The sequence below is a fragment of the Pipra filicauda genome, unplaced genomic scaffold (genome assembly GCF_003945595.2).
Source record: "Pipra filicauda isolate LSUMZ 115617 unplaced genomic scaffold, ASM394559v2 scaffold114_size2234877_pilon, whole genome shotgun sequence".
In the NCBI taxonomy this organism is placed as follows: Eukaryota; Metazoa; Chordata; class Aves; order Passeriformes; family Pipridae; genus Pipra; species Pipra filicauda.
The window spans coordinates 57,095-84,673 of NW_024103596.1; the positions used below are offsets into that span (position 1 = coordinate 57,095).

Genomic DNA, 27,579 nt, shown 5'->3' on the forward strand with positions numbered 1-27,579 from the left:
GGTACTGCAGGACTGTGTCTAGATTATAGCGATGGCTTCGAGCTGCGCAAGGGCAGAGGGGGCCAGAGCCACGAGGGCACCTGTGATGGGGCAGGAGCTCCCCAGGGGTCAGTGTAGGGAGCAAAACGCCTCCCTGGCTTAAGTAAAACTTGGGGCACTTAGGAAAGGGCTTGTGCCAGCCCTCACCCCCTTCCCATCCCATTTGAAACATGGAGTTGGGATGTGACTCTCGTTTTGGGAGGTGGGTTATGGTCCAGAGGGACACTGTAGCTCCCCACGCACCTGCCTTCTCTGGGTACCACCCTCTGAGTGATATGTGCCTACCTCTTGAGATTGGTTATTGCAATAGGTGGACTGTGTGTCCTCCAGGGGAGCTTTTTTTGGGGTGCTCTGCAGGAAATGGAGGTGCTGGGGGCCTCACTTGGCCCCAGATGTGCTGAATGAGGGTTGCAGTGGAGGGTACTGCTCTCCTCTAAGGGACCAGAAATGAAACCCACTGAGTTAGGTCAGCTGCTTGGCCAAGCTTGGCGAGACTGGGATGACAGGTGCTGGTGCAGGTAACCCTTCCTCCCATTCCAACCCCATCTCCATCCCTCAGCTCCTCCACCCACAGGGGAGAGCCTCTGGGCTTGCCTGAAGGGTCTTCCGTGGCATTGACTCCCTTCAGACACAAAGAAGTTCATTTAATCCGGACAGTTGAGTCCCTCAGGCTTCAGGCTTGGCTTTGGGTGTACTGAGGGTCGTGACCACGGCGGGGGATCCCCAACGCCCACAACTTCCCTTCTTTGTGTCTCGCAAATCGGACCGAGAAAGAGAAGTTGAGAAGCTGCTGCAAAGCAAACTCCCCTGTTTTGTCTCTCTGAAATTAAATTTAGAAAATATTGAAGTGGTGTGGCGGAAGAGCTTCTTTCAGGCTTTCTCATCCTGTCTGGCTACGTGTCAAACAAGAAAACCTAAGATGAGGAGGTTTAAATAAAGTCTGTGTGTGAAATGAGAGGAGAGTTTCAAAATCTTCTGAAAGTCATACTTGTCCCAGTGAGTTTTGCTAATCAGCTTTGGGGTTTTGTTTGTTTTTTCTTTTTTTATTTTCCACTGGGATCGTGTTCTTCTGAAACTAGCCTTCCAATCTGTTTTTTTGGTGAGGTTTCCATCACGTAGGGAATAGATTGCTGTTTAAATTGGGAGAATGGCTGTGACTGAAGATTTCAGGGTTGTTTCTCTCCGCTCCCAAGCATTCATACCACTGCTTTGCTTTCTCTGGCTGGAAACTGCAGAGCCAAGAGCCTCTCTAGCTCGTGGGAGCAGCTAAAATTATTACCAAAACATCATGTGCTGGGCTGAGGCCAAAGTGCAGCTCCCTGCCTTCCTGGGGTTAATGGATTGGCTGCACTGACCTGTCTTCATGGTCACTTTATTGCTATTTTTTTAACAGTATAGTTGGGGCAGGGGGGACTTGGGAGCCTCTGGTCTTGCCTCCTGCCCAAGACAGCCCTGGGTTTGGATGGGGTTGCTCAAGACTTTCTCCAACCACCTACAAGGATGGAGATGCCAAACTTGGGCTGCCCCAAAACTTCCTCTGTTTTTTTTTATCCCACTGCATGTGCTTGGTCTCTCATCTGGCTCTGTTCCTCCAGGTTCAAAGGTGAATCTGTGCTAACAAGCCCCCCCACGGTCCTTCTACCATGGGATAACCAAGGATGAGGGACAGGACATGCATGTCCTCTCTTGGCACGAGGTCGGGGCTGTGATGCTGCTGGGCTTGGATGTACCAGGACCCTGTTGCCATCCCACTCCCAGACAGGCACACAGCTCACTCCTTCAGTATCTTTTATTAATGTATAGAAAATGCATTAAAAAAAGGAACTATACATAGCCTAAGAGCGGTCAGGACTAAAAATACTAGTTAACAATGGTTAACAAGCGTCGATCCCATTCTCCGAGCTACGTTCTCATTACAGGGTGGGGAGGGTTGTTTAATATATTATTTATTTATATTATTTATTTTATTTATGCATTTATTTGCTTTCCTCTTCCCCCTCATTTGGTTGCATTGGTTTGTGTTTGAGTTCATCAGAACCTGTCCGAGGCATTTCGTTGCCTCTGTTCTCCCTCCGTATTTATGGTTTTAAATTTTTTTTTAATGTATTAAATGCGTTTCCAGGGTAACAGAGGGGGCTGCTTGTTTGTTTGTTTAGGTCTTTGTGTCACCTTCTTTCTGAGAAGCCACGGACATCTGGAGAGCTGCAGGCAGAGTATGGAGGTGGGTCTGGGCATCGGGATCTCCCCAGGGAAGGGCCTTTCCCTTCCCCTTAAGCCAAAACTCCCCTCTGGAAGGGGCAAGGAGCTGCCACCACCATCAGGGTTTAAGGAAGGGGGAAGGTGACCCTGGAGGGTGCTGGTGGTCCCCAAGGGGCTCTGTTGGATTTAATGGCCATCCCAGGGTGCTTGGTTTGAAGAAACAGGGATGGGCTTCTCGCTTGGCCTCGGGACAGAGCCCTTTGTTAGTGGGTGTAAGCATGAATTAAAGGGGATTTTTTGGGTGAGAGCTCTTTGCTGGCAGTGTCTGGTAAAGTCAAAACTTGTGGGTGTTTCTGGGGGGAACAGGGCAGGGTGTGTGCAGTCACCCCAAGGTGTGATGGTGGGGACATACCAGGAGGGCAGCTCTGGGTTGGGATGAAGGGCATGTGCTGGTGTGGTGATGCACCAGGCAGGTATTTTGGCTCCTGATGTATTTTGGCAGGTCACTCTGAGCCTGTTATGGGCATGGGGACACCATTGGCTGAGCCCTCACCTGCCACACCACTGGGGATGAAAGTGGCATGAGCTGTGCTTTCCACACCCTGGCACTTCACCTGGGGTAAGCATCACTTTGGGAAGGAGGGAAGAGGTTGGGGCGAGGGTGCATTTAATCTGGTACTATGTTTTGAGATGCCCATGGTAAAGTACTGCAAAGATAAGGAGTAGAAGCAAAGCCTTCTCCCCAGCCTTTGTGTGGATACTCTTCCAGTATCCTCCTGCCAAAACCCAGCTACCCTTGGGGAAAGCCTAACCTCTCTCCTCAAAATTATTAATTTATAAATTGCTGTCTTAAGGATCACTTTGCTAAAAGCAGCTTTTCCTTTCAGGACATTTCTTTTTTTCTTTGGTTATGTTTTAGTGCAGTGTGCGTTTGGAAGGTGGGCTTGGAGAAGGGAAACAGAGGGAAATGAAAACTGAGCAAGAGATGAGCAAGTCCCTTGGTGTTTCCTTACAGGATTTTGGGGTTAGAAATAAGAGCCGAGAGGGTCCTGGGTGCATGTGGTGTTCTGCTGTGTGGAGGATCTGATGTGCTTCTTCCTGCCTCCTGTCGGGTGAGGTGGCATCTCGCAGTGGCTAGAGTGGTTTGGGTGACAGCTTCAGGTTCCTTTTTGGGCTCTGGGACAAGCCTGGGCCACTCGAGCCCAGGATGGCACAGCAGAGCCACCAGAGCCCAGTGATGGTTCACGTGCTGGAGCCAAGGTCTCTCAAGATGAGCACTGCACAGGATCCAGGCTTGGTTTCTGGGAATTTCAAGGCCAGACTTGTCTGGTTCGAGAATGAATTCAGAGAAGGAGTGGTGGAGGGTGAGGAGAAACTGTACTTAATCACCTGCCGTTCTGTAGCATCAACAGTAAGCACAGATCTGCTTGAAACTGCTGTCAGGAGCTTTGTCCAAAAAAAAAAAAAAAAAAGAAAATTCATCAGGTAGTGATGAAAAATGAATTTCTGGAAAACTGTATCTTGTTTGTGGACAGTGTGAACAAGGGACAATGGCCCAAATGACCAGGTTGCTGATTGTGTGCCTGGGCTTGGGTGGGGTTATCACCAGGAGAAAACCATGATGTGTAGAAGTCTTTCCTTTAAAAGACTTAAGCAACTGTGTTTTACCAAGATAACGGAAAGACAACACCCTGGAATCACGTGTGAAGTCAGGGACCAGCACTTTATATATGTGGCATTGGAAGGTTGGATATTATCTCCCAAGAGTGCCCTTCATACTCAGCTATGGAGTTGGGTCAACTGGGCCAACTCATCTTGGTTACAGGACTTGTATCTCTCCCTCCTTCCTTGTGTCTGTCATCCCTTTTATATGTCAGTAAACCTGTGTAGTGAATAATCAGCCTTTATGAGGATCTCCTTTTGAACCTCCTGGAAAAGCTTGCCATGCTTTGATTTTCTGTTTGAGTCATACTTTTGGGAAGAGAGGTTTCTTGCCTTCAGCTTGGTTATGAATGATGAGCTCCAGTGTTTCCACTGATGTCTTTTCCTTTCACCTGGGTAGGTAAGTAAACAGCACCATCCAAACCAGGTGATGAATTCCATCCACTGCCAATCTCTGCTCCTAGTTATAACCACTGCACTGTACAGCTTTTCTTAGGACACTTCTTGACTATAAATTCTTGATGGTGTTGGGAAAAATTGCTCTGCCGGTCTACTAGGAGGCTTCTTAGTTTTCAGTCTGTTCCATCTGCTGCTTTTTGTTGGCTCTTGGGACTTAAAACAGGGCTGAGTGCTCAGGATGTGTGACATGCTGCCATCTGTGACACTGGCCATGTCCTGCAAGAGATCCCATCATCTGCAGCCTCTGACTGACCTGTTCATCAGCTGGTTGACTTGTTGCCTGATTTAATGCTGATGGGAAGTAAGAAGGGATGCCTCATTTACATATGAGATGTTGCTGAGCTACAGCATCCTCTCTCCAGGTCAGACTGCAGCTTGTAAGCTGGCCACGTGGGGGGCTGGACCCTGTGTCTAGTCTTGACCTTGGGGTTAGCAGTGATTCCGTGTGCCAGTACGTGGCACGGATGAGGAGGCTGCATTCCCCACTTAATGCCCCTCTTCAGCTCTGCAGCCATGGTGAGTAACGTCAGAACATTCAGGAGCGTGGCTGTGAAAGAGACACTGGCCTGAATTATAACTCACTGCAAAGATGCCTTTATGTTGCCATCTGGAAAATGTTTTTGAGACAAAGCAGCTTCAGTGTGATAAAAAGAAAACGCAGTGTTCAGCATTTGTAATGCTCCCTTGGCTGCGAACCCGGTGATGAGCTGCATTGTCCTTGGGCATGGGGACGTGTCCCTTCTCCAAGACCAGGCCAGTGACAATGCCCAGCATTGATCAGAGCCCTCGGCACAGGGGTGACTCGAGCATGGTGGCCACTTGGGCTATGTGGAGGTGGCGTCGATGACAACAGAGCACAGCCAGAGCTATCTGAAGGGTCCATCTTCCTTGAGACAGGAGAAGTTAAGGATGGGAAGAGCAAACTCATTAATTCTTCCAAGGGCCTTGAAGTGCTCCAAAATCTGAATGGACTAAGCCTTTCTTCCAAGAGGGGAAACAGTTGATTCCCTGTTAGAGAGATGGTGATACCAAGGCACTGAGATTTGTGTCCCTCTTCTGATGGCATAGAAGAGGGATGCTGTAGGAGAAGGAAGGGAATGTGAATTCCTCAGCTTGCACTTCTCTTCCCTTGGCTGCGTTATCATCATTCCCTGTGTGCACGGAGGTCCATGAACAGGAGCACCTGGGCTGTGACAGCTGTTGGCTTCAGCCTGGGCTGTGGTTGTGTGGTAACTTTTGGTTGCTGCTCCTTCTCTGAGACCCTTTGGTTTGGGACCAATGACCTTGGTGAGAGAGAGCATGGCAGAAACGTAAAAATAGCAGAGGAAATGGGCCCTAGGCTTCGGGGCCACAAGGAATGATTTTTCTCCCAGGTCTTCTAATTTAAGTCCTTTCTTCTGCATCAAGCTCAGCATAACCCAGGCCGACGTGCACCTGGAGCGGGACGAATTCAGCTCAGAGGAGTGGCTAATGCATGTTGGGGCTGGTGGAGCAGCTCTTGCTCCCCTACACCCCATGCCCACAAGGATGACTGTGGCTGTGGTGGGACCAACACACGAGCTGTGGACTCTCTGGAGTTTGCCTACATATGCAGGTATTTGCCAAGCCCTCTGGGTGGGATCTGTGAAAACTGGGGAGGGGGTGAGCCTTGCATTTGCTCATCCTCGCTTGGTCTCTAAGTGTTCAGAGGCTGCCCACAGGGGAGAGACGGGCCTCGGCCTGCTGGGAGAGTCGTGTCTACAGGATGGCATGAAGCCTGGGACCTCCCTGGCAGGAGGGGACACAAGGCAGGGAGAGGATGGGCACCCCTGGCCGTGACTGGCGTGGAAATGGCCGCACCAAGGTCCCTGTGGGGAAGGTTCCTGCCACAAGCCCCATGACAAACATTCTAACAGGGTTTGCTGGGGATTTCTACATCTTTTAAAAAAATATCAAAAAAATCTGTCTCTTTCTCTTTCTTCTCATGTTAAGGGTCAGAGTATTGGGTTAGGGAGACTGGAAATTTGGTATTTCTCTGGGACAGATGCAAAGCAATGAGGTCTTCCCTTCCCCACGGCCTTTCCTTGTGCCGTGGTTCCCTCCAGCATTTGTGAGGGGCAGGTTGCTATCTCAGACGAGTAGTAATTTTTTTTTTCCCTTTTCATATTATAAAATACAAACAAATGACAGAAAAGGTCAGGTGGTGGGAGGCAGGAGGGGGTTCAGCTGGCTCAGAGCTGTAGGGACCGTCGCTTCCTCCCAGAGACGTTACGGTGGTTGTAAGGTCGCATCTTCATTTCCACAAAGGGGATGGAGAACTCGTGGCCTTTCCAATGGTACCAGTTAATCCCCTGGCAGGAGGGAGAGAAAGGCAGAGGGTAAAGAAAGACCCTAAGAAGAAACTAGTTTCTTCTAAAGAAGAAATTAGAGTGGGAGAGGAAGGAAATAAGGTTGACTGCTGTAGAGAAGCCAGAAGGAAGAACTTGCTACAGCAGGAGCAAGAAACTCTCCTGCTGCTATGGCTTGACTGTTTTTTTTCCCCTCACTGCTCAAAGGCTTCTGATCAAATTTCACGTAGGTATTTTTTTTTTTTAAGGCAACACAACAAGATGCCACAGCAAATGACCGTGGCAGCCACTCTGAGGCACAAAGCATCAGCTCCCTTTGCTCCAGCTGGTGTGGGGTTACCCCAGCAGTGCCCCTGACCTGGTGCAGCGACCACGCAGCCCCAGCCCCTAGAAGAAATGCCAGGGGGTTTCACGGCAGCCCTGCCCTTACCTGGCTGTGCCGGGACTCTCCGTACTTGCCGTTGAGGTTGGTGCGGTGGCAGTTCTTGTACCACCAGGCCCCTTTGTAGGACATGGCACAGTTGGTCACGGCAACGTCGTTGTCCCTGTCCTTGGTGGAGAAGGGGCGGCCCTGGTGATAGGTGAGGGAGTCCCCTGTGGAAAGAGCGGCCATTAAAGGTGATGGATTCTGAGCTGTCTGGTCTTTTCACAAGGAAATTAGGATATTCTGGTTACGTGGTAGCCTCCCAATGAATGGCTCAAGCAGCTGACAGTCTGGGGATAACATTAACTGGAGTTGCTCACAACTGGTTCATCTGAGGTCCTCTGCTGTCTGTTTAGGATCAGTGCAGACCATAGCAAATCTCAGAGGCTGCTTGTCTTTGTCAGATAAAGTGCTATATGGGTTTGGATCTGAATTTGAGTGTTCCAGAAATTAATTCAATCCCAGATTTTGGCATCCGTGATTTCCTGAGGCTTGGCTCTGCTATATAATTTCAGGATGCTTTCAGCCTCCTACCCTCCTGGTAGCCAAAGGGAGTTTTTTTCTCCCAGAGGAGACCCAGCATTCATGTCTTGAACCAAGATGCTTGGCCACCTTTTCTCCTCTGGGATAAGAGGAAGAAGTTTTGGGAAGGTGTGTGATGTTCCTCTAAACACACCAACCTCATTTTACCTCTTGGCTAAGGAGCTAGAGAGCTGCTTTTGGGTGAAAGAAAAGTCAAAGTAAAATAGGGTCATTATTACAATTGGGTGATGTACTTACAGGAGACATTCTTAATACACTCCTTGGTGGTCCTGAAAGTTCCCTGTCACTTCTCTTCCAGTGGCTATTACCAGTTATTGAACAGGAAAATTCCTGCATCTCAGGTGTGGTGTGGGGTTCCTTGCTAAGTACCTGGTGGTGAAGTTTTGTCATGGAGGCCTGTGCTGGGCATGTCTATCCCAGCTTAAAGGGCTGCAGTTGTTCCCCTTTCCCCCTTCTTGGGGAAGAAACTCCCCCCGTGCTCTTCCTCCATCACCCTCTGTTTTCTGGTGGGCAAAGCCTAACTCTCCTGCATCAACCAAGCAAGCAGGTGTGCCAGTGTCCTTGCCAAGCTGGCCAGTGTTTGGCCTCTGCGTGAGGAAATGACGCAGAAGATTTCAGATTTTTCCATAGCTGTGGAAAGGCGATAAATACACCCTCCAGCACGGCATCAATAGCCAGCTGCCGTTATTGCCAAGTGGGATGACACCTCTGATGACTGACCCGGTTATTTGAACAGCAGTGTCTCTGATATTAAATATCTAATCCCCAATGGAAAATTCCCTGTGTACTTAGTGGGTTTTATCAGCCTGGTTTACATGATGGACTGCAGGAAGGCAGAAAGGACTATGGGTTTGTGTCTTGCTGCTCTAAACAAGTCAGCCTTGCAACAACATGTTGGGATTTCCTTTACAGTCTCAGACCCACGGGCCCCAGGGTTCCCCCAGATCCTTGCCAGCCGTGAGGCTGTACCTGAAGTGCCATTGTAGTCCCCGATTCGCAGCTTGTACAGGCTGCGGGCGTCACCGATGGAGAACTTGTCGTAGTAGGCGTAGGCCGCTTCCTGACCGTCCCTCATGTCGATCCGCAGCTCATAGCGCCCCTGGGACGTGATCTTGTGGATGTTGTCCAAGCCTGTTGAGGCAAATAGTGAAACACCTGGTGAGACTCGGTGCCTGGATCCGCTCCGTGAGCAAACAGGGAAAGCTCTAAGCAAATAAGACAGCTGTGGGAAATGAGAGCGAGGAGAGGAATCGAAGAGCAGCAGCACTTCTGGTGAGTCTCTGTCTCTCCTGGCACTGCTGGGGCCTGAGCTCTCTGTCCTCACTCAAGTTTCACCTCTCTGCACCTAGGAGACATGAGTTCAAGGCCCGGGTTTAGCTTTCTCCCTGCTGCTGGAGCTGGGAACCTTCAGCTGTGGAGCGCTGGTGCTTCTTACATTGCTGTTAAGCTCCTGTACAAGCCAGAGTGTGTTTACGCTGCAGGGCTGGCCTTGGCTCCTGTTCAGGTTTCGGGGGAGCACACTCAATTTTAGAACTGTGCTGGGACTCCCACTCACTCCTTTCCTACTTTCTTTGGAAAACTGGCTTGCTGGCCAAGGCCACGAGCTGTAGATGTCACCAATGTAACCTGTAGTCATTGGATGAAGGGTTTGGTCCGTGAAAAGTCCCAGTGTACCCCTCTTTTCTTCTAGGACAAGCAAGTTAGGGAGCTGCTGACCTTCACCATGTGCTTTTACGTGACGTGTCCATGAGTGTCTTCTAATGTGAAGGGCAGGGAATGAACAGAAGGAAAACTGTCTGAGGGAGAGCGTAGAGGAATGTGGTGAAAGGCAGGGAGCCAGCAGCTGGCACAGGTGAGCAGCACAGTGCACAGGGAGCTTGGGTTTGACACCTCGATGAAAGACAACCAGTGAAGGTCATACCCAGCCAGAACTCATCCTCCAAGTTTCCAAAGCCAACCCGGTAATCTGCCCATTTCCGGAAGAAATCGGTCAGCCCGTTCTGCCGCCGCTGGAAGACCTGAGGTGGAGGAAGACCAGGGGGAAAATCAGTGTGATGGAGGCGAGGAATGTCTTTATTTTGTGTGTCCGAAGCCTAACAAAGATAATACTTCATCATTCCATTGTGCCTTTCAGGGGAGAAAATTGCAATGCCCATCCAGTTATTGTTAATTGCAGCCATGCAATTAATTCATGTGCAGATGGAGAAATAAAAGAGGTGTTAGATAATGTCCAAGGCAAATCAATGTGAGAATAGGAAGGAATTGGCCTTTGAGCTTTCTGCTCTACCCAACACATGGTGCCTCTGGTTTTCTAGCACATGATTCTGCTTTCAGCTGGCTATTTCTGTGATATCCAAGGGGATGCTCTGAAGCAGAGTGAGATGGAGGGAAATCTACTGGCTAGAAATCAGCATTTGAGGAAGCCCATTTTTTTTTGGTTTTGACTATACATCTAGCAGGGTTTTGTGTAACATGTGTAAGTGTTTGACATGAATAAGATCAAAGCACCATGGCATTATTTACTTATGCTGTCAGTCCATCTACGTCAAGACAAGCAGTGTTTGTGCAATTCAAAAGCCAAAGAGGCATTTGTTTCTAAAGTGCTCCTGTGCAGACTCAGCCGGGGTGATGCCTGACACCCTCCTACCGCAGGCAGCGTGAATCATTCCCCGTGAAAGCTACCGGCCATTAATTTCATTTCTAGAACAATAAATCAGCTTCGCTCACAGATTTTGCTCTCCAGAAGCACTGCAAACATGTCAAATAAATCAAAGGGCATTTCTCCAAGTGTAACTATTATTACCGGAGCGTGGGCCATTCCCCGTGGCGTGGGAAATGAAGCGTGCGATATGAAGCCTGCTGTCGTTCCCGCGCAGCGTGGGGCTTGGCTCTGCTGGTAGGATGAGGCTTGGCTACCCTGTGATGGGGACAACATGCAGGACAAGCCCACAGCTACTCACGATCCAGCCGCCTCCGTCGGTGGTCATGTCGCAGAACACCGGCACCCTCTGGCTGAGGTCCCCGTTGATGGAGATGGTGTAGACACCGCTCAGGGTGTCTCCGTTCATCAGGTGCTGGGCACAGTCCTGGGGGTTTGCGAACACACGTCCTCCTGCAAAATTAAAAAATTAAAAAAGGCAGAATTTAAGCAAAGAGATGCCTTTTCCCCCATGCCTCAGGCTCCACTGGTTGTGATCCAGGTAAGGCCTAACTTGGCTGCCGTGTCCCGAGTAATTCGGTGAGGCAGTGGGACTTTACACCTGCCATCAACATGAGAGGACTTAATGGAAAGAAATGTGTGCATAAATTAATTATCTCCCATATGTCCTATATTGGAGAGGTGCATGGTAACATCACTATGAATGATGAGGGATGTCACTTCTTGGACCATCTTTGTGCACCATGTCTGAAACCCTGGGGTTTAAGCTGTCACCAGCATATTTAGACAGCTGTGAAAATACCAAAACCTGTTCTCCTCTCAGGATTGCCAGCTCCAATCAAGTTTTATGACTTTCCTCGTTCCAAGGGGATTCTCCTGATTCTCCATGCCCTTGGAAATGACGGTGGACTTATGCTGAGCTAATTTTCACTTGCAAGTTGGGCAGGAATTAGGCTGTGTGAGATGCTAGAGACAGGCAGCATGGGCAGTGTGACTGTGCTACGGGTGTCCTCTAATGAGGAATCATCTCATTTGAGGGCCAGAGTTTAGGATAGTCCTAATTAGGAAACCCCCTCAGTATTGGAATGTCAGCTCTGGGCACAACTTTTTCTTATTTGATGCAAAAGAGGGAAACGCATCTTCTTCTTTGCTGTTGTTGCATATGGATGATGGAGTAAATAAGTGCAGAGCTGGAAATGTGGATGTGGCTTTCAAGGATGTCTCAGTCACACAGTGACAAGGTGTGAAGGACCTTCAATGCTGTGTGTGTCCATCACAATTGTGTGGTGCCCCATAGGACCAAGGTACAACCCTTGTCTGTTGCTTCCCACTTGGGTGTATTCCCCCTCCTTGTGACCTGAAGACTCGGAGGTCATTGCTTTGTCCAAATGTTGAAGATTCCCTATTTTTTTCATCTTCCTGGTCTGTAGTGCAGTGTCTGGGGAGACATTGTTTACATTTTATAGTATCCAACAATGAAAACTTCTTCAAAGACAATGAGTTTGGGCTCCCCTGAGCTCTGTGGAGATTGCTTGTTTCTTAATTTATATTCATATCTTTGAGAGCCAAGGAGACCTTGAAAGACATTTCAAACCCCTATAAATTATAAATACTGTATCTGTTTCTTCCTTTTGTCTCATCTGTGTACAATTCCCCAAGAACCTTATGCAAACATGAAACAAAAGAGGCCGAGCTATTAATATGTCAGAGGGAACAGAAGAACCCCGGGATGTGTACTGTAAGCAGAAGGAAGCAAAACAATTTAAATTAAGCCTGGATGTTTTTCTTTTTTTAAAATTTTTTTTAGTGACTTCTTGAAGACAAGTCCTTGTTCTCAGCAAAGTGTCCTGATGCACTGCCAGAGTAAATTGAATCCCAGATCTTGATGCTTCACTCAGGGGTGCGTCCATGGATTGCATTGCCTTGGTGATAGTTCCTGGGTGCTTCTGTCTCATTGATATTGGGGTAAGTGGGGAGAAGCTGTTTTCTTGCTGATGCTTTTCTTCATCTTAAAAGCAAATTAAACCTGTGCTGGATGCTGCATCAGCTGGCAAGGGTGACTCTAATGCTGCTGAGGTCTGACGTTTGTGTTCGATGGAAAAGGTGCTCTGCTTGCCTGCTGTGACTGGATTTCTGCTGCTTTATCCCAGCTGAGAAGTCACCCCTGTGCAGCTTCATCCCTGACTCCCAAACAGCCTCAAAGATTAGATGCATATGTCCATCACCTGCCTGAATTGCACTGGCCTTATGTGCCCATGTAAGAGGCAAGAATAACAGGAAAGCCTGTTCAATAGATGCATTAGAGCAGAGTCTTTTCTTCTTTTGTTGATATAAGTAGTTGCTATTATCTCTTAAAAGCAGGTGAAGGGACCTTTGCATGTAACTGAGATGGGGAGGTGTACCCACAGCTGATTCAAAGAAAACTCTCCTAACTGAACTGGCAGTGCAGATCAGAGGAATTTTGGTGGATGTCATGTATAGGCTTCTTAGTGCTTTTGAAGCCCAGGAGAAATGGGATTGGGTTCAGCCCTGAACAAGATGCACTCTATCTGTAAGTGCCCTGGCCTAGCCAGGCTTTTCAAAGAGGGTGAGGGACATTTGCTTTGCACTATTTCTAATGTGAATTGTTGCAGAGGGTGGGAGCGATGGTGACTTTCTTTGTAAGCTTCATTCTTGCCAGCATAAGTATTCTGTGTGTGAGGGCTGTGGTGACTGTGGATGCCTTTGATTTGGAAAGCAAATCGTTCCCATTGCCTTAGTGGATTGTGAAATCTCTAGCATTAGAGTGGGGAGGAATAATGCAATTAGATAAAGTCAGTGGATTAGATAAAGTGCTGGCTCTGCTGTCTGTGACCCCACTGGTGGTGGTGGAGATGCACCTGCTTTATGTTTCCAGGGATGCTCCATCCCTGGAAACTTTCAAGGTCAAGTTGGACAGGACTCTGAGCAGGGGGGTTGGACAAGGTGACCTTTAAAGATCCCTTCCAACCCAAACTATTCTATGATTCTTTGATATTTGTGAGTGATTGGATCACGTCTACAGTGTGGAGAGACCCAGCTGGTCTATTCACTGCAACAGCTTACCTGTGGATACGTGATGTTGACTGTGCATTTGAGGAGGGGCAAGGACAAGGAAAAGGGCCTGGTAAATGGGTTGGGTCTTGTGTTTGTGTTATAGATCCTTCAGCCATTTTGTAGCAAGGCAGCACTGTGGGGCATGGCATTGTATGTACCTCTCTGTGGATTGTGACGGGGTGCTGCCGGAGGAGGGAAAGCCCATAGAAGCAGTCCACGCCTACCAGCATGGTATGTGTGCTGGCCTCCACCTTCCCGAGTGGGTGTGGCTCAAGTCCTCACCTGTGGTGAAGGTGGTGGAGATGACGCCGCTCCGCACGGCATTTTGGGCAGCTTGCAGGCGCACGGTGTACTCCGTGGTCTCCGACAGCCCCTCCAGGCGGATCCACGTGTCCTCGGCATCCACAATCAGCTCCTGTACATGGGTCCCAGAAGGAGGCAGACACCAAGAGCAACAGATGAGAAAAGCGGTGGGGAGCCTAAAGAGCAAGCGAGGAGGGAAGGGAAGCCACAAACTACCGCAGCCTTTGGTGCCTGGCCAAGGAGCGTTGCATGGCTGCTTACACCCTTGGACTGGGTCAATGAGGGCAATGAACACGGTCAACATTTTGGGATGGTTTGCGTGGGAGAAAGCAAGATGGCTTGGACACAGGCAATTTAAGTGTTTGCAGTCTGTGTGCTCTGTTTACTGACTCTGTTGGGATGTGCGTGCCCTCAGTACAGGGCATGACTGATGGCCCGAGCAGCACAAGGAGCAGAGCAGGCCAAACCTGGTTACCAGCCAGTTTTGACTCCGTTGATTCCTGGCCTGTTAATTTTTCTGGTTGAGTGCCACACAACGTTATCGAACCCCTTCTGCAGAGCCACTGTCCCCTGGCTGCTGTGAGCCTGTCACACCAGCAAAGGAAACGAGACTGGTGGCTGTGACGTGTTTCTGATGGCATTTGTAGCAGCTCTCCAGACAGGCAGATATGGACACACTCATTAAATAATCAAATATATTGTATTGTGGGATTAATTAGCTGTCTGTGCCTGTCTTCCTTTTCACAGGAAGGGCAAATGGCATTTTTAGCATCCCTGTTTGCAGGATAATTTTCTCCTGCCTCACCTTGCTTGTGTTTCACAAGCCGTGAATTTCCCCTGTTCCTCCAAACTTTCCAGGTATCCCCTCTATGCTCAGACCTGCAGGTGTGCATAATCATTTTGCCTTAGGCAATTTCTTCTTGCTTTTTCTTATTACTCACCTAAAGTATCTGCTTATGCAGAAAGTAATGCCTGCCCTTCTGGTCTCCCTGAGCCGGTGAGCATTGTTGTTTTTGCTTTGTAGGGTTTCTCCTGGTTGTTTCTCCATAGTCTTGTTATTCCCTGACTTTCTGAACCTGTTTCTTTGCGAGGACTCACTCACCTTCCGGCTGCCGTCGGGGGATCTGTAGGTCATGACGTAGTTCTCGATCTCTCCCACGGGAGGAACCCAGGAGAGCAGGGCGCTCCGTCGGGTGACTTCACTGGCGGTCAGATTTGTTGGAGGATCCAAAACTGCAACAGTGGATAGGGACCCCAGGGAAGGGAACGTTCTCACACACAACCACCCCAGTTCCATTTCCCAACTCAGTACACTGGGATTCAACCTCGCAACACTGAGCTACGACCCGAAGTCCACCCTCACCCTCAGTTTCAAGACCTCGTCACCCCTCCCCAGCCTTGAACAGAGCTCTGCAAACCCTCTAGAAGTCCTCTGCCTATGTGCCACCTCAAGGGTAACAGCTCTAAAGTTAATGTCAAGCTGCTTGTGAGCAAAACAGGTTGTAGAGCTCTTCTGGACTATGGCCTTGGGCTAGAAAAAAACCTGGTCAAGAGTATTCTCAGGAAACCACATCCAGGGGAAATCAAAGATAGAAAGGAGTTGATGGATGTTGAAAAAGTGAAAATGATGGCAGATGCTTGTTGATTAAAACTCTGCTCTTGTGTTGTGCCCAGCGCTAGTATTTGGGTGTCCTTTTGGCACGTGGCTACTTCTATGCCCACTGTATGTGAGAAGAGCTTTGGCTCAGCCTGGCTGGCTGCTTGTCCTGGGGTGAGTGCACGGCTGAGGGTGGGAGGCGGGGAGGTGATTGTACGTACGGGTTGTGAAGTTGGTGCTGATGGTCTGGCTGGTGAGAGGCCCGCTGGTGGCGTACATAGAGACCATGTAAGTGGTACTGGGCAGCAGGTTGGTCAGCTGGTACTCCTGGCTGTCTCCATCCACGAGAATTGTTTCTCCTGCAACTGTAAGCCAACAGGGATGGGTTTAGGCAAAAGTTCCATGTAATTCTCCAAAACGTGCCTCTGGGTACGATCTCACGAACAGAAGCACTTCTGATGCTGAAACACCATAAGCTGCAGTGCCACAGCTGAGCTGCAGTGGTGGTGTTCAGCCTGAAGGATAGTCTTATTTTTCCCACTGTCCCTATAAAACCCAGAGTAAGGGCTCCTTCCCTACCCCCTCCCTGAAGGCCCCTGCCAAGCTCTGGGCTTTGGGATGGGGGAGAGGTGGAGGTGAGCTGAAACAGAGCCCCAGTGTACCTGCATGGCGGGTGAGGATGAGGACGTAGCTCTCCACCTCCGACAGCGGCGGGTTCCACTGCAGCAGCGCCTCGGTGGGGGTGATGTTGGTGGCCGTGACCCCCAAGGGGACATCCATGGCTGCATGAGGGAGACATTCAGAGAGTCAGAGGCATTAAGAGACTGGAGACTGAGCTATGAACTGGAAGGGCTTCTTGTGGCCCACTGCTCGTGGTCTTGCCCTGCTGCTCAGGCACATGAGCCTGCAGGGGAGTTACTGCTGCCTAGGCTGGAGTGCAGAGATGTCATATATTGTGCTACTCTGCTACCTGGGCTGCTCCTCCTCTGTTTTCCTGATGCACAGCCTGGGATGTTAGGGATTTTCTTTAGGTTTTGAGGAGTCTGTGGATAGCGGAGGGTTTTATTCTTGCAGCAGATGCTGTTTGTGACGGGGCTTCCCCAGGGATTATTTCTGAAAATCTGCACTCCCTTTAAGAAAGCTTGTCATGGTGGCCCAACATTATGTTTCTGGCTTCCCTGTGCCTGGTACACAAGTTTATCACTTTCCCCATGACTACCCATGAATATTCTGGAAAAGCTTTGCTGAGACATATTTTAAAAGCCCACATTGGGCCCTTGTGAGCCTTGCTTATCATCCCAATCTTGCATCAGGCTGGCATGAGGTACAACTTGCTCTCAGTCGCCTGATTACTAAGGCAAGAAGGGATTGCCAGCCCTGCCCAGGGCTGGAGCTGTCACTGTTTGGTTGCTCCCTGCCCACCAGGAGCCCCTTCCCACCTGTGTAGGCAGTGATGGAGGCCAGCTCGCTCTCCTCCCGGCCCCGCACGCTCTTCACCCCGATCTCGTACTTGGTGGCGGGCTCCAGGTGGTGCAGGGCGTGCTCGGTGACATCCTTGGGGAGGGCGGTGCTGTCTGTCCTCCCTGCAGGGATGGAGCCAAGAGCTTTGGCAGCACGGCTGGCCCCATCCCTGGGGTACAGGAGGTGCTCGGGAGGGGAGGGCAGTGCCACAAGGTACTGGAGTTAACTGGGTTTCATGCCTGCAGGTGCTCATCACTGCTGGCTTGGCCTTTTCAGCATCATAAGCAAAACTGGGGCCAAGGAAGATGAGGTAGTGGAAGCAGATGAGGGAGGTGGGACTTCAGGATTGAGCCCTGAATTAGCCATCCCTGTGAACCACATACTGCAGGGGGTTGCTCCCTGTGCCCCTCTGTGCCAAGCTGGCCTTTGGCTGCAGTTGTCCCTTCTCATTCCCATCCCTGACAGTCCATCCTCTGTCCCTGTAGCCTTTTGTTCCATGCCAGTTATTGGTGGCTTTTACCAGGGCATGGGATGCTGTCTGGGATGAGGATGACCTGGTGGCTTGTTCATGCCAGCAGACGGAGGGAGGGTTGGCAGCTGGGAGCTCAGGGCATGAACAAGAGTGCTCTGATCCCTTACCTTCAGCAGCACGGTAGGATATTCTGTAGTGGTCGAAGGCAGCAATGGGAGGGCTCCAGTAGACCATCATGGACTCCTGGGTGACATTGCCCACCCTGAGGTCCTTCGGCGCATCGATCCCTGGAGAGATGGAGCGCAAAGCAAAGCTGTGGGAGGCAGGTCCACTCCTTGTCCCCCTGCCTGCCCTCCCGGTGGGGTCCCGTGCCTGGTGGGGGGTGTCCTGTGGTACCTGTGGTGATGGAGCCCACGACAGGCTCGGAGCTAATGGCGCCGTGCACGGCCACCAGGGACACCAGGTACTCAGTGGAGGGCTGCAGGCCCGTCAGGCTGGCGTGCCGGCGGGTGCCATCCAGGGTGACCTGCTGCGCCTCCTCCGCGTCCCGAGGGCTGTAGGTGAGGATGAGGCGGTCTGCAGGTGGGGATGGGTCACTCCACGTGACATTGACGCTGGAGGACGTCAGCTGGGAGAAGTGGAGCTGTGTGATGGGTCGAACACCTGGAAGGTGGAGAGGAGAGATGCAACCCCAACCGTCTGCAGATCCTGGCCTCCACGTTGTTCCCAGTGCTGATTTGGGAAATACCCAAGAGAGGTGGCAAAGCTGGAGCTCTGGGCTCTCCACTGATTTGAAGCTGTGCTGATGTCAATAGACAGAACCAGGAGGGGGAAAATGGTGCTTTTCTCAGCCCTGCCTGCAAACACTCTCCATCCCGGACCCATCTGGTAGGTGATGGAGCTGTCCTACTGCAGATGGTATGTGTTGTCTGCACTTCAAAAGAGGGAGAAATGAAGCCTTGAGGGACCTAACAAGGTTCTCTGACTGAAAAGTCTGCAGTCACAGACATACAGACCACCCTGACAACAGAGAACAGCGTGGGCTGTCTGTTCCCCCATTCCTGCCTCGTCCTTTTGGAAGCCTCCAGCCAGGCAAGTGTGCTCAGTGCTGCTGGCCAAGGGGACTGTGCCACCACATTGGTAGCAACATCCTCCTTTTGAGGTCAACAGATCTGCTTCCATGTGGACACACTGACCCCAGCTCTCATCCCCATCACTGCCCAAGGGTTTTGGTGCTGGGGATGTGGTGGGCTGGCAGAGGTGACAACACAGGGTAGTGGTCTGTGGCCTTGGCCCCATCCCAACTTGTCTGTCTTTACCTGTGAAGGCGTCCACGGTGGCCTCCAGGCTCTGCTGCCGTCCCCTCTCGGCAATGATGGAGATGGTGTACTCCGTCCCGGGCTCCAGCTCTGAGAGGGTGAGCTGTGACTCGTCCCGGGACACCGTCACTTCCGAGGCCATCCCTGAGGCAGGGGTGAAGGTGACACGGTAGTGGTCGATGGGACCTGTGGCTTTGGTCCACGCCAGTGAGATGGACGTCTCTGTGGAGGCTGTCACCACGAGGTCCCGGGGGCTGTCAAGCTCTGTGGGAGAGGGTTGGTGCAGAGCTTTGTCCCCATGCACAGACTGTCCCATGGGGACATCTGAGCCACAGGAGCCAGCTGTGTGTGAAGCAGGCAGCGGGGCCAAACTCACCAGTCCTGGCGTTCATGGTGGCCGGCACGCTCTGCTGGCTGTCCATCACGGCCGATATCCCGATGCCGTACTCTGTTCCCGGCACCAGATCTGCCAGGGAGCGCAAAAGACATGAAGGGGTGTGAGAACAGAGCCTGGCAGGGTGACCTCAGGGTGCAACCCCCCCAGCTCCCACAGCTGGGGACATCCAGGGCACCCCTGGGGTGAGCAGGCCTCCCACAGGTTAGCAGTTCCTCCGTGCACTGCAGAAACGCTGAGCCTTCTTTAAAAGCCCCGTGCATGCCTTTGGACAGGGAATTTGGATTATTTTAGCTCAGAAGCAAGACATTTTTAAAAGTTGTTGCTGAGGTCTGCTGTAACTGCTGGCAGCGAGACAGAAGCTCTGTGTGTGCGAGCTGAGATGGGAATGACAAAGTAGCTATATTTGTTTCCAAAGTGATGCAACATCGAATATTGTCACAGGGCTGGTGTCTTGAAAAGAAATAAATTATGCAGAGTAAATGAAATATACATTAATTAGGAAAGGTGCAATCTTCCTGGGAGCTGAATCAAGCCCTGCTCCTTGGAGGGGATGTATCCTGCAGTGCCTCTCTTAAGGGACATGGGAGTTGAGTTCATCCAGTTCCTTTCCTGATTGCTGTGATAACCATGTGGGACATCTCCTGCCTCTGCCTGTCACTTCTACTTGGCTGCTGGTGGCTCTATTCCTCTCCTCCCTGTGCTTCCTGATCTTTCCCACAGAGCTAAAAAAGCCATAAACCCTCCAGCCCAGCCTCACCCTGCCTTGCCCAGGGGAAGCATCCCCTGGAGCCACCAAAACCTTCCTCAAGAGGCCAGGAGAGAGGGAAACCCTCACCCCCTGCTCTTCTCTTGCTACAGTGCAGTCTTGGTGATGGGGGGAAGATGGACCCACATCACTTACAGGCCCTCCCCAGCAAGTGTCAGAAGTATCCTGGAAAGGAGGAGAAGAGCCTGGGAGAAAGGGAGAGGAGAAGGAAGAAACGAGCAGGAGCATATAAACCAGTCCTTTTTCTCTGCCATCTCTTTTGGGTAGTGCAATGTTATGGATACTTCTGTGCAAATGCTGATTTTTAAGAGAGACTATGGGGCAGGGCAAGGCTTGCTGTATTTTTAAGCTTAAATCTTTGATAAACTCTGCTCAGTGTCATTCCTCACTGCTTTTCCTGCAGGCAGATGAAGGTGATGGAAGGAATTACTGGTTGTTTTCATGTCATGGATCCCATCAGGCTGGCTGGAAACACACCCCAACGTGTTTTGCTCCCCATACAAGACTGGAGGACAGGACTGCTCTGTGCATATCAGAGCTATGGGAGAGCTCAGTGCCATCCACACCACAGCTCTCCTGGCTTTTTTTTTGCCAGCAGAATGATTTTTTGGGTTATTTTATGCTATGATTGGATTTTTTTTTAATTGGTTTGTTTATTACCCTGGGAACTGGAAGCAATGCACTTAGGTGATGATGGAGGCACTATGTAAAAATCACTCTGCTATCGACTTAAGCCTCTGCATCTCTGCAGCTTGCTCTGGTGGGATTTCTTGGAGCCCTGCCTGAGTCTGGCAGAGACTTGGCACCTTTTTTAATTTTATTGAGAAAAACAAGAGCCTTCAGACTGCCACGTCCTCCAAGGCAAGCTCAGGTTCTGCCATGGGTGTCGTCGCAGTTTGTGTCGCCGGTGCCATGTTGTACCTCTGCCCCAGGGAGGGCAGTTTGGCCCGTTTTTAATGCTTCTTCTCACTTGGAAAGCCAATAAATGTCCTAGAGGAAAGCTAGCAGGAGCCCAGCAGCCAGCCTCTGATCTCATCCCACTTCTCCATGCGTGTCCTCATCAGGAATGCAGCAGAAACTATCCCTAACATTTTTCTTCTTTCCGCATACCACGTTTTTCAAGCTATCTGCTCTAATTGCCTTCCTGCCCTCCAGCCTTTCTCATGATTCTGCTGCTGTGCCTGCAACTTAACATTCGACTTTCCTTCTGGACTTACTCCTATAGCTCCATGTGGCAGATTCCTGAGCCCCTGAAGGTCCCGGGAGGGCAGAGAGTCAACATGGAGGAACCTGATGTCCTGCCATACTGAAGAGCTTCAAGCTGAATGAGTGAGCTTTTTTTGTGTAAGTAAGTCTTTTCTTTGCTCAAAAAGTGCCACCAGAGTGGCAAATCCATCAGGCAAGCAGTTCTGGTAGAAAAAAAAAAAAAAAAAGGAAACCAGATCTCACATGGTGCTTTGCTGTGTTGCTGCACGAGGTGTTTGGGGCTTTCCTGGCAGCGAGAGGTGGGTGGTGTTTGCAGCCCCTGGTGGCATCCCCTGTGCTGAATTGTGTACCACTTAAAGGACTTGCTCAAAAATAGCATCCCTAGGTTTGGGTCTGCTTTGTGCCTGATTTGGAAAAAGGCAACAAATTCGGGCAGCCTGGCTCCCCATCACTGCCCATGGGGCATCATCACCTGTGTCTCTTTCCCAACAAGGAAAAAAAGAGAAGGGTGAAATAATATTTCCCTCTAGATCAGCCTAAAAAGGCTTCTTCTCCTCATTTCTCACTTTGCTCCTTGCCAGCTCTATTTGGCACCCAGAAGGATCTTTGGTGGTGGCGCATGACTTGGAGGTGCCTGATTTGGAGGTGCGTTACTTGGAGGTGCATCACTTGTGGATAAGCAGCACCCAAATCCAGACCCACGCAGGGGAAAATGAGCTACATCCCAAGGAAAACCTTCTCTCCGGTAAGCAGTAAACTCCAAAACAACCTCAAACACATGCCAGCATAAGGGCAACGGCGTATCAGTGCTGATTTGGGCTCTCCACTGCCCTACCTGCTTGAGAGGAGGAGGAGGAGGGGGAGGAAGGGCGCACACATACCTGCAAGGGTGGCGCGGGTGGTGGGACCGGTGTCACGCGGCACCAGGACCTCGTGGTAGTGCTCCCCGGCCAGGGTGCTGTAGACCACCCTGTAGCTGTTGGCCTCGGCCTCGCTGTTGTCCCAGGCGAGCTCGAGGCTGGCGGGCGTCCGCGAGCCCACCCGCAGGTTCTTGGGGGCATCGATCTCTGCGCGACACAAGGGAGAGAGGCACCGTCTCACCGCCGGGAACGCACCCCGGAGCCTTGGCACGGCCCGAGGGTGGAGGGGCACCCGGGTGTGATGCCTGAGAGGTCCCCATGGGCGGTCCCTCCTCCCCCAGGGCACGGGAAGGGCTGGGATATCTGCTCTCACCTGCTGCTCAGCACAGACTGGGAGATGCTGCCCAGGTGAGCGGTGTGAGTGCTGGGGCACTCACAGCATCCTTAGTAAGTTGCTTTGGGAGCTAATTCCATGTTATTTGGAAAAGAAAACTGTTTTCTGCCCGTAGCAGAGTAAGGGAAAGTGAGGCAGTGTGAGGGCTCTGTAGCAACCATGAACTGCTCTTAGAAGAACCTTGAGCATCTTTACAGGCTCATTCACACCCAGACGTTTCCCAAAGTGTTTGTTTATTAGTGCTGCTGAGGCTGTGCACCAAATCTGCTCTGGTTTGCACAATAAACCCTCTGGTGAGCGATGGGTTGGGGCTGGGCACCAGCAGACAGTGGGTAATGGTGATGGATCTGAGTTTGGGGGGGGATTTTTTGTGTTGCCTTTTAGAAATAAAGCGAGGAAGGCCAACGCAGCAAATCAGTCAGGGCGAACATCTCTTCCGAAATATTTATCTATAGAGATATTTACACACACAATTCACACACCACAGTTATTACAGTAGGAGCCTCGTATCCACCAGTAACATACATGACAAGTAATTTATATACCATAAACCAGCATGGAAATACACACTCTGCCTCCTCCTTTATGGCACGGTAAATTAAACCTGTTAGGTGTCTGCAGGCTTAACATTAATTAAAGTTTTACTGACCAGTTAGGCTGTTTAGAGAAGATATAAAATGAGATAACCATGTTTCTGGCTGGGCTGCTTTCAGCTGCTTGACTGCTAATTCCTCAGGCAAGGCATTTGCCTTGGCTCTCAGTGCTGAATGGGAGTGAGCATTGTCTTGAATTCAGACCTGTGCTGAGTGTTTTGGTTCTTTTGAGAACTTTGCATGGAGCTCTGGGTGCTCTTAGGGGTGCTGGGTTTTAGAGTTTTAGCTCAGCTGTGTGTCTAAACGGGCACTGAATCTGGTGGGGATGTGTGTCCCAGGCAGGTTCAGACTTGATGCCACGGCAGGACACGGCCAAGGTGGAGTTGGCTCAGGGTCTGTCTAAATGTGGGGTTTTGAGTCATCCATGCCTGGTCATTGGCATCTGGGATCACCTGGACTGCCCTGAGGACCATGTGATCAACCCTGTGGGGCACAGGGCATGAAGACCTGTTGCACTGGAGGTTTAGGGACTAAACAGTAATGTAGGCACGAGTAAAGGGATCAGAGAACGGTTTTAGGGTGTGTATTTTAGGGGCAGCTGAATCGTTTGCTCTGCCTTGCTCTATGAGGGATGCGAGGCACCTGCATTCAGGCGTCTCCACTCACACCTGCATCTTAACCATCGTGCTTTCATTCCACTTCTTCCTCCTAGCACACACCACACTAAACCCCAGCTCACTTGTGCCAGGGGCAAACCAGGTGCCACTAAATCCCAGATGCAAAAATCCCCTCGCTTTGCCTCCGGATACGTCCTCGTTGCAGGACAGCCCATCTGCAGATCGCAGCAAGCCGTCTGCCCGTGCCTGCTGCGGGCCTAAAAGCTCACGCCAGTTCTCCCAGCAAAGCCAGTCTAGCTACCTGTGGTGAACTGGGCGAGGGCTGGCCGGCTCTCGTTGGCACCCCGCAGGGCGCTGACGGCGAGGTGGTAGCGGGCGCCGGGGCGCAGGGCCTGCAGGGAGTACTGGCTGAGGGGGGGCTGCAGGCGGAAGGTGGTCCTCCCGCCCTCCCCGTCCGCCAGCCCGTACTTCAGCAGGATGGCGTCCACCTTGGCGCGTGGCGGCGTCCACTCCACGAAGGCCACGGTGTCCGAGACGTCCCGTACCAGGATCTGCGTCGGGCCGTCGATGACTGCGGAGCATGGGGGGGGGAAACGGGCACCTGTTACTTTGGGAGGGTTGGGTGGGGAAAGGGGGAAGGTCTGGGGTTGCCAAGCTTCTGGGGTGCTTCAGCCCGGCCTTCAGAGCGGCTGGGATTAGCATCTGGGGACAGGGAGAGAGGTGACATGAGCAAGACCATGACCCCAAGGTAGGAGGTTTGGTCCTTGTGGGTTCCCAGTCCCTTGTCCCAATCTCCTGGCTCTTTCCTGAATTCACTCCACTCTCTGTGGGCCCAGCAGCTCTCTCATTGATACCGTTACAGCTATAATGCAACTCATGCCCTTCTCTCAAGCTGGTTATCGGCAACAATCCTTCCCTGGCTTTTCCAGGTGGCATTTTCCAAGATAAAACCTCCTATATCTAACTGTGGTCCACTTTTTTTGCTCCTAGATAACTGCTCGTACTTTTGCATTGGAAAACGTGTAACTTTGTGCCCAGCTCTTCAAAGCATCCAGACTACTTTTATCGAGGATCTTCCACTCAATTTACTCTTTTCTGGGCCTTTCCATCATTGGTAAAATTTATCAGCAATGATATTATGTCTTTTGAAAGGTGTTGACAACGTGTTAAATAACGTGGGGCCAAGGACAGATCCAAGCATTTAGAACTGAGGAACATCTCTAGAAATGTTCCTGCTTCGGTGCCAGCTCCTGGTTTGTCCTTAAGCTGAGGGATCAGCTTGTAAAGCTGTTGATGTCTTGGCTGTGGGGAGAGAGGAGAAAATGCAACTGCTCTGGTGAGTCTTCATAACTAGCTGGGTGTGGGCTATGGTGGGTGTCCAACAAACTCCCTCAGATAAAAGGTTTTTAGGTAAATTCATACCAGGGATCTACCGGGAGACACTTTCAGATGTTTCTGCTTTCTTTTGCAGAGAATTGGGCCCTTCCCTCCTCCAGAGCCCCCAGCACTCAACCTTTGAACATCGTGGACTGAAGCCTGGCTGATGGATGCTTGGAGCCCAGCAGGACTTAACCGCTGCATGGATGGATGGGGCCAAGCCAGGCCATTGCTCCTGTGCCATGGCAGTGCTGATGCCTGCTGGGCAGCCTGTTTTATCACTTGCATGATCACAAGGTGGGTGAGAAAGCCCACTCTGGTTCTGTAATTCAGAATATACTGTATATCTATATACATCTAGTATAGTGAATATAAGAGAAAATGACTATATAATAAGGGTGTGCTGAATGCTGCATGCCAGGGTCAGAAGTTCTGTGGGAGAATCTGTGTGGGCAGGGGTGAGAAGGACCAGGGAGGGTTGGAAAAAGACATGTGGGGGAATTTGGAGCAGTGGGGTGAGGTCTGAGGGCAAAACAGCAACGGAGGAGGGAGGGCAGCTGGGAAGCACAGTGGGTAGGAGCTGGGTGTCCAGGACCAGGTCACGCTTATCCAAACCCTGAATCTCAAACTACTTCACGTTGTCCAGTCATCCAGGTGATGCACATCTACTTAGCTGTGTGGCATAAAACCATGGCTTTTCTGCTTGATCCCGGCACAAGGTGTTGAGGCAGAACAAGGATGATGAGGATTAAGCTGTGGGGGTGCTGCAGAGGAAGGCAGACATGCCAGCACAGGGATGCCTTCAGGAAGCAGAAAGCTGGGAGCCACCGCGCCACCTGTGCTCCCTTCAAAGGTCAACCTCCGAGTTCGAAGTACCAGCCTCTGTATTTTGTGCTGACATCCATGGGAAAGGAAGATTTGGGCTTGACCAGGAGATGTCTCTGTTAAGCCACGTCGAGCTGAGCGTGGACGCAAAGCGGGAGGAGAGGACTGAGCCGACATAGCTCAGACCTGCAGCAAACCACTGCTGGTGGAGGGACCCTCCCTTCGCTCTCACCACTGCCTCAAGTTAGCAGCCTGAAGAGCATCACCTTGTTACAGCCCTCCAGCAGCTATTTAAGTGCTGTTTCTGTTTGGAACAGCTTGGGTGGAGGTAGTAGACATCTGCCTAACTGCCAAGGCAGACTGCAGCAGGTCTGGCGTGGAGAGCCCCTTCTCCCAGTGAGCTCTGCCCATTGCTGCGTCTCCTTTGGCGAGGAGAAGACACAGTTTTCTCGGGTCTACAGGATGGACCAGGGACTGGGCAAATAAATTGGTTAGGAAGGGACATGCTGTTGCTCCTGGCTCCCGGCCCTGCTGCCTGATTTGCCTGAATAGGTGGGAGTAGAGGGCATTTAGTGGAACAAAAGCAGGTGGGAGTTTTAATCTGTTATATATGAGTAAGTAATACATTTATAGAGATATTTCTTGAGGGCTTGCAGCCTCTGAAATGTGAGATTAGCAGAGAAGAAGAATTTATCCAGCTATATAATAAAAGCAGACCCGAGTCTTCACTCCCAACCCCATTAAACCTCGCCACGGTTTCTGTGCTTGTGGCAATTCAGGAGGGAGAGGGACAAAATACTGCATGAAGAAGCTGGTGCTGCAGTGCTTGGGCACCGGGGTGCTGCTACTTTTATCCCTGCCCATGCAGTGCCAGGCTGCTCTTGCTGATAGGATCTTATTTTTGGGACCAAGCCCTGGGCTCTGTCGTGCTCCCCCAGGTCAGGCTCACTCACGGGTTGAGACGCTGTCGGAGGTGGGAGGGCTCCTGGCTTGTTCCTTCAGGGCCACCACGGTGACAGTGTACTCCTCCCCTGGCTTCAGCCCCGTCTGGTTGAAGGTGGTGACAGTGCTGGGCAGCTGAGCAATCACACCACCCTCGTTATTCTGCCAGGGAGTGGAAATAAGCATTAAAAAAAAAAAACCACAAAAATGGTGTTTTGGGGGGACTGATGCATGGAGAGGAGGTGCCCCCCCCCTCCACGTCACATTCTTCCATGGCCAGCTGTGCATCCCCAGATCACTTCCCACCATGGAGGTGCAGAAACCCAGGGTGAAGTCACCCACCAAGCAGGGAGCACCCATGTTGTTGGGCTGCAAAATCCTTCCCCATCCCTTCCCCCCTCAGCTTCTGTATTTTGCCATCTGTGTCTCTGCTGTTCTTCAGAAGGGAAAAGAGAATAAAAACAAAGCCTTGGCTAGACTACTTTTTCCTGCTCTTCAGGTACCAGGAGCTTTCTGTAGTTGATGTACAGGTATGAAACTGTGAGGTCTTTATTTTGCCATCCCCTGCTTTTTAACCATCTTTATTACACTCATTACGCTTTGCAGTTTTGCCCTGAAAAGCTGTAAGGCTTTAAACAACTGCAAATGTCACCTTTCCTGCCAGTGTTTGGACAAAGGATCTTTTCTTGCTGCTGTCTTCACTAATAACACACTAAACAAATCTTTGCATATAGCTCTCCATTCATATTCATCTCTTTTCTCATTAAACAGGAAATGTTCCATTTTAGCCATCAATTGCCATCTTACCTTTCCTAATTTTCTTTGCTAAATCTGTCTTTGCTTCATTTTTCCCCCATCACATCCTCAGTGTGGGCAGCATATGGGCAATACCCACCTGACCTGGATTTTGGGGGGCTGGGGGGTAAGAGCAGAAGGACACCACAGAAGGAGAATTGCTCTGCAGGAAAGTGCAAGCATCCTTGTGGGGATGCTGAGGACCAAATTAGCGTCCTCTCACTGAGTTTTTGGGAAGACAGGGAGCTCAGTTTTTCTCACAGAGGTT

General features: G+C 50.8%; 1 protein-coding gene and 1 long non-coding RNA gene across 5 annotated transcripts in view; one reads left to right on the plus strand and one right to left on the minus strand.

Moving 5' to 3' along the window:
- Positions 1-1,810: 1,810 nt before the first annotated feature.
- The window catches only part of TNR (tenascin R), a 74,692-nt gene continuing 48,923 nt past the window's right edge, over positions 1,811-27,579 (minus strand). Inside the window, exons 6-22 of the mRNA XM_027740631.2 lie at positions 26,528-26,678; positions 23,674-23,943; positions 21,790-21,975; positions 18,916-19,005; positions 18,540-18,803; positions 17,617-17,883; positions 17,388-17,507; positions 16,727-16,870; positions 15,950-16,069; positions 15,509-15,652; positions 14,793-14,923; positions 13,670-13,802; positions 10,614-10,765; positions 9,575-9,671; positions 8,623-8,784; positions 7,117-7,280; positions 1,811-6,689 (exon numbers count right to left, since the gene is read on the minus strand). Coding sequence (XP_027596432.2) covers positions 6,570-6,689; positions 7,117-7,280; positions 8,623-8,784; positions 9,575-9,671; positions 10,614-10,765; positions 13,670-13,802; positions 14,793-14,923; positions 15,509-15,652; positions 15,950-16,069; positions 16,727-16,870; positions 17,388-17,507; positions 17,617-17,883; positions 18,540-18,803; positions 18,916-19,005; positions 21,790-21,975; positions 23,674-23,943; positions 26,528-26,678 — 2,715 coding nt within the window. The 3' untranslated portion in view covers positions 1,811-6,569. The remainder of the gene's footprint in view (positions 6,690-7,116; positions 7,281-8,622; positions 8,785-9,574; positions 9,672-10,613; positions 10,766-13,669; positions 13,803-14,792; positions 14,924-15,508; positions 15,653-15,949; positions 16,070-16,726; positions 16,871-17,387; positions 17,508-17,616; positions 17,884-18,539; positions 18,804-18,915; positions 19,006-21,789; positions 21,976-23,673; positions 23,944-26,527; positions 26,679-27,579) is intronic.
- LOC113998172 lies at positions 2,200-26,997 on the plus strand. Of its 4 annotated transcripts, none has more exons than XR_005564545.1 (8): positions 2,200-2,857; positions 5,767-5,953; positions 8,741-8,925; positions 12,120-12,277; positions 20,928-21,031; positions 21,490-21,653; positions 24,363-25,046; positions 25,396-26,997. It is a non-coding gene; the product is annotated as an uncharacterized LOC113998172 (long non-coding RNA). The 4 variants fall into 4 exon arrangements; XR_005564546.1 differs by having other exon boundaries at positions 24,363-24,708; positions 24,844-26,997; XR_005564547.1 differs by having other exon boundaries at positions 24,363-24,486; positions 24,844-26,997.